Raw genomic sequence first — 12,913 nt, 5'->3', positions numbered from 1 at the left:
GGTCATATTTATGTCGAGAACCACGTGAAGTTTGTCAGTCTATTTTCTTTCATCCTAGCATTGATGGTGTTTAACATCATAGACTCTGTTACTTGGAAGCGAGAATCTCGTCACGTGCATCACCAACTATCAACTCCACATATCGTATTGTTCTCGTTCCACCACATGAGTCTGCAGAACGAGCTAGATCAAACCAATGGCCTAGAAAAAGCCAAAATCCGTGCGGCTGAACATGTGTTTTCTCCATCTCCTCTCAAGTCGCCCAGTCGTCGAGGTATTCTTCGAATGGAGCTGAATGACGACATTTCATTGTCTCCAACTAAAACGCCCAATGGACGAGCGGGGTCGAAATCGCCCAAAAGAAAGCATTTGGATACAGTGGGCTCCGCCATGAAAACTGGGTCGAAGACCGACGCTCTCTTAATTGAGGAATTCGATGATGACGAGACCACTCTTCAAGAGGACTTGGACGAAGCACAGGCAATAATAGAAGAATCCAAGAAGCAAAACGACGCACCGCATCCGCCAGAAAAAGGTACTCCGAAACGCAAAAGAGGCAGGCCCAGGAAAGAGGAGACGCTCAAGAAACTCGAACAAGTTGAGTTGACACCTAGAAAGCGGGCACGACGAGCAGTTGTCGAAAAACGAGAGGCAGAAAAAAGAAATCGAGAAGAGAAAGAAGGCTGGCTTTCCGGCGATGATGACTCCGATGATGTTTATAATGAATCTGAAGAGGATGACACCCCGAAAAGAAAAAGAACACCAAAGCGAAGCCTGGCTCTGCCCCGAAAATCTCGAGTGAAGATCGAGATGAAAGAAGACGCTGTAATTGAGAACGTGGGAAGCTCTGAGTCACCATTTTCATCACCGAAAAAAGAAGAAAGAAGAACCAAAAAGGGAAGACCCAGTAAACAAGAAAAAGTCACCAAAAAGGTGCATAGCATTTTTCAAATGGACGACCTCGAGTTCTTCCAGGATAGCATCAAGTCTGAGAAGTCAAGTCCCGTACCTTCTCCGCAAAAAGAAAAGTCGAATCTTTCGCTCAATTTTGAAAACACAGGTAAGAGTTCTCACTCAACTGTTCCAGTCATTAGCGGTATCATGCAACCAGAGAACAAACAGACGGAGCTGAAGAGAATAACGAAGTTTGAGCCCTTGCCAATCCCAGAAATCGACGAGAACGGAAATATCAAAGACGAGGAGTATCTACGCAAATACTTTTCGGGTGTCCACGTTGATTTAGAAGCTGCAGGGAAACTTACCGATGAGAGAGCGTTTTTCTTGGAGGGAAGTGAAGGGTATTTTGAGCAGCACAATCTCCGGTTCCGACCTTCAGCCAATTCCTTAGCCACAAGAGCACCAGTTCTTGAATATGACGAGTTCATCCCAATGGTCAAGTTAGGTGAAATGGTTTATAAAGCAGAAAGAGCAGCGCTTTTCGACATTCACCGTAAATTATATCATCAATGGTGTTTTGAACTCAGCCAAGGATACAGTCTCAACTTTTACGGTGTGGGATCGAAGATTGATCTTGTGCTCGATTTCGTTCAGAATTACATGATTGGGTGGTACGAACACACTTTACAAACAAAAGAGGAGTATCCCGTAATTATGGTGGTGAATGGATACAACCCATCAACAAAACTCAAAACCGTCATCCACGATATTGTGTCTGCAATTATTACCCCCGAAATGCAAAAACAACATAATATCCGCATGCCCAAGCACGTTTCGGAAGCATTTCCGTTTCTAATGAACAATTTGAGAAAGATGGCAAACAAGAAAAAAGGCATAGTCAAGCCAGACCTTGTTCTCGTGGTGCATAACATTGATGGGGATGCATTTCGAGACGAGCGGTCACAAAACTTTCTTTCTCAGCTAGCTGCGCTTCCTAATGTGTGGTTTATTACTTCCACAGATAACGTTAATGCAAGTTTGCTCTGGGATTTGTACCGATTCAAGAACTTCAATTTTCTTTGGCACGATGCAACAACATATCAACCCTACAGCACGGAAATGTCATTCAAAGACGTATTGAACATGGGACGTTCCAAGAAATTTGTGGGAAGCAAAGGTGCTCGTTATGTTTTGACTTCTTTGAGCAGCAATGCACGGAGCTTGTATCGGGTTTTGCTTCAAATGCAATTGGAAAAATTGAAAGAAACCACATCCACAAAAGCTGGTCAAACGGGACTTCGAGGAAATGCAAAAACAGGCGTGGAGATGCGCCTGGTGTACGAAAAATGTTTACAAGAATACGTTACATCTAACGAGATGAACTTCCGGAGCATTTTGGGAGAATATGTGGAGCACAAAATGTGCACGCTTACAAAGAATAGCGGAGGAACTGAGGTAGTGTTCGTTCCATTTACTTATGATGAGATGGCCATGATCTTGAAAGACGAGTTTGACGTTGAGCTGAAGTGATAGCCGATAATACGGCATGCATGCATTAATGATGGAAGTAATAAAGCTTAAAACAGAAGGATCAAATTTAACAAGCAGTATTAGAGAATGGTTTCAGGAGCAGAATCCCTGAGGAGATGCCAGGTGAAAGTTTAAGTTACTTTAGTGATACAACCACGTAAAAGTAATTTTTTCAGTTCCATTACTGTAGCTGTAGATTCCGTACTACATAACTATGAGCAGCTTTGGACATGTGGATTTTCTTGATTTTATTTCAGCAGAGAATCGATAGTGTTCGACTTCGTCGACTTGGATCGATAAACAAATCAAGGTATTACGCTAGTTTTGTCTATTTGCATTAAATGTTCAAAGATTAAGGATATTATTGGTCGGACTCCAGATCGTCCAAATTAAACGTTCTCCATTACACAGTGCATTGAACTGAGTATGAGTACACTTAGAGAATAAGCATCAACCAAGGATCATCTCAACTAGTCAAGTTTGTGCTAAACAAATCTACGCTTTACTTAAATTAGACGAAATGTATGCACCATCAGAAACTGATATATTACATGTAGATTCCAAGCTATCCTTTCTAGGTCTAAAATGCTTTCTAGCCTATATTCTAGGTGATTAATATAGCACGGTAGATGTGAATATACTTCGAAAAGTAAAAACAGTGTGGTGTGTTAGTTGAAGTCTTTCATTACAGTTCTGAGTAAATAACGAGTCTTCTCACGTAATGGAGATGAAAGTTTGGAGTTTGTTAGGTGAAGTAAAGGAGACTATAATATTAGAACACCAGTCAAAGTAGTGGGCCTACTTAAGTATTATCAAGTAGCAGGGCAAGACTGGTCTAGAGCACAGCCTTTTCAAGGTTACTTCTCACTAAATTAGGACATAGGTTAACTTCGATGTAATCTCTTGTCATAACACGTTCAATGAGGCCGTTTATTGACTTTCATAAATAAGCTCGCCAAATTCTGGAGCATTGATACTAAGTGGGAGCATCCGGACGCTGAAGCTACTTCCCTCTGACAAATGTAGATGTTGGTCCTCCAAAATATGCTACGATCGGTATGTCAACGAAATGCATCATATATACTAAATGCCATCAGACACGAATCCACCAGACACAGTCCCATCTACCATTCTAAGCTTAGCTTAATTGTTCTTCGTCCTTTCCTTCCTTTCTTCTTTTCTTCTCTTCCTCTTCTTTTCTCTTCTTTTCCTCTTTTCTTCTCTTCTTCTCTTCCTCTCCTTTCTCTACAGATAAGCCTCGAGGCAGTGCGCACTTTTCCACCTCACCTTTCTGCACCAGCAACCCCAACCAGACCCACCACACCACGCAATTGCCCTAGTGTTCCGCCTATCCGAAGCGGAGTCCCTACCGAATTCACCAAGCAATTGCCACGCGCCTCGCAAGCCTTTGCCACACTCTTTTCCAAAAGCCAGCACCATGCCCCGCCTTCCGGACGGAACCACCCTAACAGTGGGGACACATCGCGTCACCGTCAATGCGTTTCTCCTGGCCGGCGGCTTCTCGCACATCTACCGTGTGACCATGGACCCGCCCGAAGACGGCACGGCCACCGGGTGTCTCAAGCAGGTGATTGTGCCCGACAAGAGCGGGCTAGCCACGCTCCGCAAAGAGGTGGAGGTGATGAAAACCTTGCGGCGGGCCCGCTGCGTGGTGCGCTACTTCGACTCGCACGCCGAGCGCCTTGCCGACGGCACCTACCAGGTGTTGGTGCTCATGGAGCTCTGCCCGAACAAGTCGCTTCTCGAGTACATGAACGCCCGGCTCCGCGAGAAGCTCAGCGAGCACGAGATACTCGCCATCATGCGGGACATTGCGCTTGCCGTCTACGAGATGCACCGCCTCCAGCTTGTGCACCGCGACATCAAGATCGAGAACGTCTTGATCGACGGCCATGGCCAGTTCAAGCTCTGCGACTTTGGCCTGGTGGCCCCGCCCACGCCCGTGCCGGCAGACCCTGCGGCCCGCGCCCACCTAGCACACGACATCTTGTACCAGACGACGCCGCAGTACCGCTCGCCCGAAATGGTGGACTTGTACCGCGGCGTGGCCATTGACCAGTGCCTGGACATGTGGGCCTTGGGCTGCTTCTTGTACAAGTTGTGCTACTACACGACGCCGTTCGAGGCCCAGGGCGACCTTGCCATCTTGCATGCGGCCTATGTGTTCCCGCCGGTGCCTCCGTACTCGGGCGACTTGAAGAACCTCGTGGTGATCATGCTCCAGGAGAACGCGGCCATGCGCCCCAACATTGTGCAGCTCCTCATGTTGTTGGCGCGGATGATGCACGTCGACTTTGCCTCGCTTGATGTCGAGGACTTTTACCACGCCGGCGAGTACGATTTCCAGGCGTTGCACGAGATGCAGCGCCAGGCGCTCGAAAGACAGGCGCTCGAGCGCGCCCGTGCCATGGAGAGACAGGCGCTCGAGAAGGCGAGAGGCCGGAGCCAGGGCAGCGAGCGAAGCAAGAGCAGGGAGGCCAGAAGCCAAGAAGAACATGGCGTGCCAAGCGGAGAGAGAACCGCCCAGAGCAGCGAAAGAGTTCAAACCGGAGAAAGAGTTCAAACCGGAGGAGTTGCCCAAACCGGAGGAGTTGCCCAAACCGGAGGAGTTGCCCAAACCGGAGGAGTTGCCCAGAGTGGAGGAGTTGCTCAAAGTGGAGGCGTCGCCATTGAAGGAAGCGACGGACTACAGAAGCCGGACAGCCATGATTCGGTCGACGCTCTACCATCGAGCGAAGCCAGCATTGGTAATGCGCCCGATGTCAGCGACTACATCAAGCAGCCGTCTCAAGTTGATAGTGCCGCAATCGGTCCAGACAACGATGTTTATGGCACGGCCAACGCAGACGGAAAAGTCGAGAGCGAGTCCGATGATGATCTTGCGCTTACTGTGGAAGACGTCGAGGTGCGTTACCCTTCCCTCGACGCCCTTGACGTACCTGGAGAAAGCGGCAAGGACTCTATAGGCGACAAATCCGGAGCCAAAGCCTCCGTCTACGAAAACGTCGAGGCCTGGCAGCAAGCGCCAGCCTCTCTAGACAAAGACGCAGAGCGCTTGGCTGAAGCCATTTTTGTCTCGCGTACTGGCTCCACCAAGAGCAGAGCAGTTTCCGAAAAGAGCGACACGGAGCAAGTTGTGCCTGTATCGACGGACAAGCACGAGCTGTGGGAAAAGGATCCTTCTCTAGTCAAAGGAGATTATCCGCAAGTGCCAAATGACTACTCGCAGGTGCCAAACGACTACTTGCAGGTGACCAATGATTACTCCCAAAGACCAAACGATTACTCATCAAGGCCAAGTGACTATTCGCGTAAGCCAAGTGATTTCTCTCAGAAACAAAGTGACCACTCACAGAAGCCGGTCGAATATCCCCAGAGGCCTAATTATTCTCAGATGCCTAGCAATTACTCCCAAAAGCCTAGTAATTACTCCCAAAAGCCAAGTGAATATCCAAAGCCAAGTGAATATTCAAAGCCAAGTGACTATCCAAAGCCAAAGGACCTCCCGGGAATAAGCAGCGAGTTCGAAAGAGACGATCGCGGCCGCCTTAACGAACCCACGCTCTCATTGAGCCCCGAAGAGCAACTTTTCCACCAGAGACTGCGGCTGGCCTACCGTGCGTCAACGAACAAGCGTGAGAGCTCAAATCCATGGGGCAACATGCTTGGAGCATCGGTGTCTAGTGTCCCTGATTTGAGCAAGCAAATGTTTAGTATGAACTTGGAAGCAGAAAAGAATCTTATTGATCTAGCCCATGAACCATCTCCGTCTGTGATGCCGGTTGCACAGTACGAAGAGGTCAGTTTGCTTGACTTGAATATGGAGCCTGCATTACGCTCAGAGAAAGAAGTTAGAGAACCGCAAGAAAGGCTAGTGCCAGATATTGAGGCTAAGATACACGTGAGGCCAGAGGTTAGAGAAGTCAAGCCTGAGGCGAAATCGAGGCTGGAGCAAATACGTGAGCAAGTCAGGGAACAGATCAAGGCCGAAGCTCTCAAACCAGATGTACTTAGACCCGATGGTCACCCCGAGGTTTTCAAGCTGGAACCAATCAGAAAGGAGCTTCGTCCGGACGCCAAAGTTGGAAGGACTTCTCGCTCTGAGGAGCCTCCACTTCCTCTTCGTCCAGAAGCTAAAGCTCGGGCGAGGTCCAAGGAGAAGAGCAAAGAGAATAAGGACAAGGAGAAGCCTGTCTTCAAGAAAAAACTTGACATTCAGGCCCAGCCTCTTGCGTTTCAGGAGGAGGTGATTGATTTTGCATCGGACGACGAAAACACAAACTCTGAAATGAGCCGTGTGGCCATCCGTGACTCTTTGCGGCGCCCAAAGGGCCGGCGCTCAGGCGACCAAAGACGGAGCGACAGTAATCACGACTCGAAGAAGCGGCGCTCTTTTTTCTCTTCCGATTAAAGCTATCTTCTGTCCACGGTGCAATCGCGCTGATAATATTCAAGCAATGTTTCGATGAACAGAAGAAATGTGAGTGTGCTAGAAAGTGCATGTCTGCATGTCTACATCATTTCCTCTCTTAGCAAGAGCTCATAGACCAGCACTTTTGAACGTAGAATTCAGCTTTATAGGCGAACACTGCAATTTTTGATTAACCGGTGATCTACGGAGTAAGGAATAGTTTTCGCTTCTGAGTATTTAGAAAGCATGTCTACTGCGTCCAACTTCACTTAATAGTCTGTTGAAGTAGTTACTGTGATAATTGCATAGACATACATATTTCATAGTAAGATTATTTGCAAACATTCAACTCTCTGTCGTATTACTTTCTGAAATAATTGGAGCCACCAAAATATATCCGAATACTGTTTTATTGTGGAGATACAGCATGTGGATTAGTTATCTCATCTTGCCACTGTGAAGTTTCACAACTTTGCATGAGATGCAACTACACCAAAAATGCTAAAAAATATCGAAAAACTATTCAACATTCAATTCTTCAGCTGAATATGGAACTTCATCATTCGAAATAGCTGTTGAAATAAGGCTTCACAATAGCCAGACCTACATATACCAGGCCCATCGCATACATGCACACCAGCATCGCCAAAAAGTACTCTTAACCAAAGACCATATATCATGCTGGCAGATCCACACATGTTGGCGCAGCTTGTGCTTCTCGAGGCCAAAGAAAACGTTTCTGAGAGCGATGAGTCGGCTATTGGCCAAATTTTGGTAGGCGACTATGCGTCTGTCTTACGCCAGGCCACTGACGGATTTCAATCCAGAATAGAGCAAACAGCGCAAAAATACCCGGAACACGACTTGGACACGCTTTTACGCGAGCTTGCTTCCACCATAGTCGAAGAGCTTCCGTCGCTTACTGCGCAATTTGTTGGAGTGTGTCTTCTCCAGCTTTTTCTCCAGGCCAACTTCACAGGGCCCGAGCCGCCTGTTTCGGCGAAGGAGATGTTTTTCGCCGCCGCCGACGCCGACATCCAGAAGAAGGCGGCGCGTCTTCTTGATCTCGAAGGCAAAACCGCCTACGAGCTCATGTACGACCCACTTCTCCTTGTTTTGGCGCTCTTGGTGTTTGAGCGGCTTCAACAGGTGCCCCGCAGCGTTTCGTTGGTGCACAACGGCGCCGAACTCGAGAAAGTTGTGGAACACACACAGCAGATCGTTGCCGCAGATGCCGAAGCAGCGTCGCTTCTGTGGTGGCGGGCAAGAGCATTGCAGACGCATCTCAGTGTGTTGGAAGAGCCTGCCGATGTTTTGGCCACAGCCACCGGGCTTCTCTTGACGCAAAGCACCGTTGATGCGCTTGTAGGAAAAGACAGCCAGGCAGACGAGAGTCTTCGTCGCCGTGTGCAACTCAGCTATCTCTTGGAAAGCGCCCGCAGCAACGTCCACGCTCAGACAGAGCACTTGGCGCCCAAGTTCTTGCGCGAGGCCGCCGACGTTTCGCAGATGCAATTTGTGTTGACCGGAGCACGGGCCAAACGCACCAAGTTCCAGACGTTCCACACGGCGTCGTTGCTTTTGTTGGCGAAAAGCGCCGACGAGCTGACGCATGGCCTGGCTCCGCGGGCGTTGCCGTTGGACTCGGACCTCTTGTTGGAGAAGCCGGAGTACGAGATAGAGAACAAAGAGGAAAACGAAAGCGAAAAAGAAAAAGAAAAAGAAAAAGAAGACGAGAATGATCCACAGCAATCCTCCTCCCTTCCCTCCCGCACTGTCGTTGTGCCCGACATCGCCGACCCGCACCGGCTCTTCCCCGTATGTTCCACCATCCCCGCCGAGCTCCGTCTGTTGGACCCCAACAACCAGCCGCCGCTCTCGGACTTGGACTGTATCCAGTTGCTTCTCCGCGTGGCCACGGTGCGCCAGACGTCGCCCTCGGGCAACACCATGGTGGAGGAGGAGCTTTCGGCCGTGGTGCGGCGCATCGTCTACGCGGCGCGGCCCGCCAGCTGGAGCGTCTTTGGCCGCGCGCTCTGGGAGCGGTCTGTGCTCGAAACAAACTCGTCGCGCACCGTGGAGCGCGGCATTTTGCAGATGACCGCCTTGGTCGAGGAGATGGGCGTCCATGTGGCGACCAAGACGTTTGGCAGCGGCGATGAAGCGCCCGTATGCGAGCGTCTCCGCTACATCCACCAGCTCCCGCTCATGTCGCAGTGGGCCATGGACGCGGCGTTGGCCGAGAAGTACATGGCGCTCGGCGTGCTCAAGTCGGCCATCGACATCTACGAGCGCTTGCACATGCCCACAGAGGCGGCGTTGTGCTACGCGGCCGTGGACGACGAGGCGGCGGCCGAGCGGCTCTTGCGCGCGCGCCTCGACGTGCGGCCCGACGACGCGCGCGCGCTCAGTGTTTTGGGCGACATCAAGCAGGACCCGGCCTTGTGGCAGCGCGCGTGGGACGTGGGCCGCTACGCCAAGGCCAAGGCTTCGCTCGCGCGCTACGCATACCGCCCGCTGCCTGGCGTCGAGCGCAACGTTCCGCTCGCCTTGGACCACATGCGCGAGTGCCTAGCCGCCAGCCCCTTGTCGTACGACAATTGGTTTTTCTACGGGTGCGGCGGCCTCGAGACGGCCAACTATGAGCTAGCTGCTGAGGCCTTCACGCGGTGCGTAGCGCTCGACGACACCAACTCGCATGCGTGGTCGAACCTTGCGTCGGCGCAGCTCCGGCTCGGGAAAAAGCGCCAGGCGCTCGGCGCGTTGAAGCGCGCGTTGCAGCAGGGCGAAGGCGCCAGACGCCTGTGGCGCATTTTCCAGAACTACGTGGTGGTGGCGGCGCAGTTGGGCGAGTGGAACGACGTGCTCCATGGCACGCGCCAGTTGGTGGAGATGCGGCGGGCGGGCGACGCCAACGTGCCGCTCGACGTGCCGGTGTTGGAGCAGTTGGCGCAGGTGTTGGTGGCCGAGCCCTACGACGCGGCGCGGCGCGCGGCACACTTCCAGGCGGCGTGCACCGACTTGCTCTGCGCGGTGCTTCCGGCGGTGGCGGACGAGCCGCGGTGCTGGAAGATCGTGGCGCGCGTGGAGTTGTGGCGCGGCCGTGCTTGGGCGGCGTTGGAGGCGCACGAAAAGGCGTACCGGGCGGCGATTGCGCGGCCGGTCGATGTGGACGAGGCGGCGTGGGCCGAGGCCGTGGATGCGTGTGCGGATCTTGTGGCGGCGTACGAGTCGTTGGGCGAGCGCGAGGGCAAGCACGGCGCCGTGGTGTGCAAGGACTGGAAGTACAAGGCGCGCAGCAGTGTGCGGGCGTTGATGTCGCGCGGGCGGGAGTGGGAGGGCCTGGCGGGGTGGGAGAAGTTGGAGGAGTTGCGTGACGAGATGCGGGGATGATAGTGGTGATAGAGAGGTGGTAGATAGGTGGTAATGGACGAGATGATAGACGAGATGAGAGAATGGAGTAAGAATAGATGAGAGAATGGACGAGATGATGAATGATATATAGAATAGAGAAGAGATGATAGATGGACGAGGAGATGATAGAATGGAGAGAAGATGATAGAATGGAGAGAAGAATAGCAGACTGGATCTCCACGTAGATGGATAGCCGAATGTAGTGCGATGAAGCAAGACATACCCGACGATGATCTTTTATCATGAATTGCGTAGCACTTAGTACTCTGATGGCCTGTTAATGCAATCTTAAATATCTGAGACAATAATCCAGTGGTAGCTGTTTCCTTGAGGAAAATACATCTTCATACTTGATACTTCAGATAAAACCCCGTTTCATTGAAAATTGTAGTTTTTGGCTTTTATTGTCATGTACTCTTGAGAAGTCTCTACGCATCGACTTTGGCCATTATGCCATCCATTGATATCATCGCATTAGGTTTTCAATGCTTCATATGCTTATTAGATGAACAACTGTATTCTACAGTAACTCCTGGTTCCTTCTGTAGATGGGGCTAAAACGTAGTTGAAGAATACCAGTAAATATCATACTGGAAGAAATCTGAATAATCTTCTCTGCAGTTGAAACCGTAACACCTGAGGTTTTATTCGTTTGTTACTGTTAAAGCTGTTGCAACGCCTCTCCTCATTGGTTCACGAAGAGATAGCTTTAGAGAAATCAGCCTGCTTATTAGCAACTTTTCCACACTATCTACTGCAGGCTTCTGTTTGCTATCATAGACCTTAAGTAAATGAAGGTAGAATGGCAAGAAAAAGCTATGCAGACATCAGATTATTGTAGGCCCTAGTGTGGTTTCTGCGTAGAGTATTTGAGACACCGAGTTTTACTATAAAATATTCAAGCCTCCTCATATGACACCTTTTTACTAGTTATTTGTACTTACTTTGAAATTTATTACGAGGAATTTGAAGGAGACATCACTTGCTATCGCTTCTTGTATTTCCACATACCAACTGCCAATTCATGCCAAGGGTATTACATTCTTGTATTTATCACTCAAACGTCTCGCAGAATTTGGAAATCTTGCGAGACGGTTTGGCCCACCTGAGAAATTCTTCTTCGAGTCCGGGATCTCGTAGTTCCAGATAGCTCTCTTCGATGCTCTCTTCGGGAGCGATCTTTTCACCGTAACGTCTTGGTATGTTGACTTGTCTCAGGAAAACATCGTTAACCGGATCATTCATCCTCTTACCAACAAAAACGCCATTTATCCCATCATTATCTACTTGCATGAGGTATCTTTCAACTCGTTTTTTTACAAGATTACTGTTTGTAACCTGTAGTTTTGGTTTCTGCTCCACTTTATGATTATTGACTCGCACTTGGATTCGATGATGAGGCATAGCCTCCATACTTTTGGTTGATGAATGGTCCTTGTTTGGATCAGGTTTTTTCTGTAATTCACACAATCTTTGCCGTAGAGCTTCGCCACTTTTGTCTTTTTCTTTAATCTCAGGAGCAATCGGAGCCCTAAGTGTTTTGGGAGTAATGTCCGTTTCACTAGAATTTTCCCTTGATTCTGCTAAGATCTGGTCTGATTGTTGTCTTTCGACGCGGCAGTTTTTCTTCTCTTGAGCTTGTAGGACGCTCCTGTTCGGTTCTCCGATGTGTGGTTCTCTGTCACTAATCTCTTTCTTATCTTGCGTTGTGATCACATTCTCTTTATCTTGCAAAGGATCTCTCCCATCTCTGTATTCCGTCTTACCTCCTTCTTTTGTCGTATTTGGGCCTGGTTGTCTCCTTAGCGGCACCAACTTATAAATCAGCCTTTGAACCGGGATCAAAAAACACAGAGGGTAGACAGCCACCATAATGTCCATCGCATGGTGCATCAAAGCACCAGCTTCCGGTCTTTCCCCAAGCTGCTTCAAACATGTCCATCCAAAACTAGCCACGGCAATCAGCAGGGTTTTTCCTCGAAGCCAATCGTTGACGTAGCAGAAGAAAATCAAAAAGTCTGCTACAGTGGCCATGGCAAGCAAGACATTTTCTGTAGAGCGAAGTAGAGCTAGCAGCGACAATCGGAGGGGCGAAAGTGGCACAGCATCATGTAAGATGTACCATGAAAGATGGAGCAGAGAGTAAACGGCCAGGGGAAAAAGCTTGAGAGGGGACGCTGGTGTTACAAGATGAAGAAATGCAGACGAGAGTAGAACAAAGTTCTCCGAATCTAAGAGATCTGAAAGAGGACTTTGGGAAGACTCAGAGGGCTCTACAATTTGGAGCGTATTTGAAATCTGACGGAAAATGGCCAAAGCTGGAGCTGCCACAGAGCATGTGGCACAGTATGTGTAGAAATTGGGCCACTGGAAACAAAGGAAAAAGCTGACTAAACAGAGGAAATGGGACCCGATCCAGAGTTTGTGGAGCATGTCTACAAACTGTTCCATAAAAAAGAATGACTTTAAGGTAATATTCTGGCTTTGCTCTCTATTGCAGGAAGAGGAGAAAGTAGTTAAAAAAGTTTTGTGGCTGAAAAGTATTATTGGGTGCAAAATGAGAAAGCGAAACACAAAGGTCTGTCGAAATCAATATCAAACTGTTTCCGGTACAAGCCAAAAATTACGATTTCTTGTATA

The 12,913-nt window shown here is 49.4% G+C and overlaps 4 protein-coding genes across 4 annotated transcripts; 3 read left to right on the top strand and 1 right to left on the bottom strand. All coding sequences in view use genetic code 12, as the record gives it.

The window, feature by feature from the left end:
• Positions 1-63: 63 nt before the first annotated feature.
• On the top strand, positions 64-2,427 carry FOB63_004319 (origin recognition complex subunit 2; the record flags this gene model as incomplete). The annotated part of the gene is made up of 1 exon (XM_002614814.2): positions 64-2,427. One exon carries the CDS (start codon positions 64-66, stop codon positions 2,425-2,427), a length of 2,364 nt encoding a protein of 787 aa, XP_002614860.2.
• A 1,438-nt stretch (positions 2,428-3,865) lies between these two features.
• Positions 3,866-6,859, top strand: AKL1 (serine/threonine protein kinase; the record flags this gene model as incomplete). The annotated part of the gene is made up of 1 exon (XM_002614815.2): positions 3,866-6,859. One exon carries the CDS (start codon positions 3,866-3,868, stop codon positions 6,857-6,859), a length of 2,994 nt encoding a protein of 997 aa, XP_002614861.2.
• A 678-nt stretch (positions 6,860-7,537) lies between these two features.
• FOB63_004317 (tetratricopeptide repeat-containing protein) lies at positions 7,538-10,252 on the top strand (the record flags this gene model as incomplete). The annotated part of the gene is made up of 1 exon (XM_002614816.2): positions 7,538-10,252. The coding sequence occupies one exon, from the start codon at positions 7,538-7,540 to the stop codon at positions 10,250-10,252; it is 2,715 nt and encodes a 904-aa protein (XP_002614862.2).
• Positions 10,253-11,326: 1,074 nt separating this feature from the next.
• FOB63_004316 (uncharacterized protein) lies at positions 11,327-12,724 on the bottom strand (the record flags this gene model as incomplete). The annotated part of the gene is made up of 1 exon (XM_002614817.2): positions 11,327-12,724. The coding sequence occupies one exon, from the start codon at positions 12,722-12,724 to the stop codon at positions 11,327-11,329; it is 1,398 nt and encodes a 465-aa protein (XP_002614863.2).
• Between the last annotated feature and the right edge of the window lie 189 nt (positions 12,725-12,913).

This window comes from Clavispora lusitaniae (genome assembly GCF_014636115.1).
Source record: "Clavispora lusitaniae strain FDAARGOS_655 chromosome Unknown tig00000187_pilon, whole genome shotgun sequence".
Classification (NCBI taxonomy): domain Eukaryota; kingdom Fungi; phylum Ascomycota; class Pichiomycetes; order Serinales; family Metschnikowiaceae; genus Clavispora; species Clavispora lusitaniae.
Note: the sequence above shows the minus strand (reverse complement) of the source record. Positions and strands in the feature narration are given on the sequence as shown.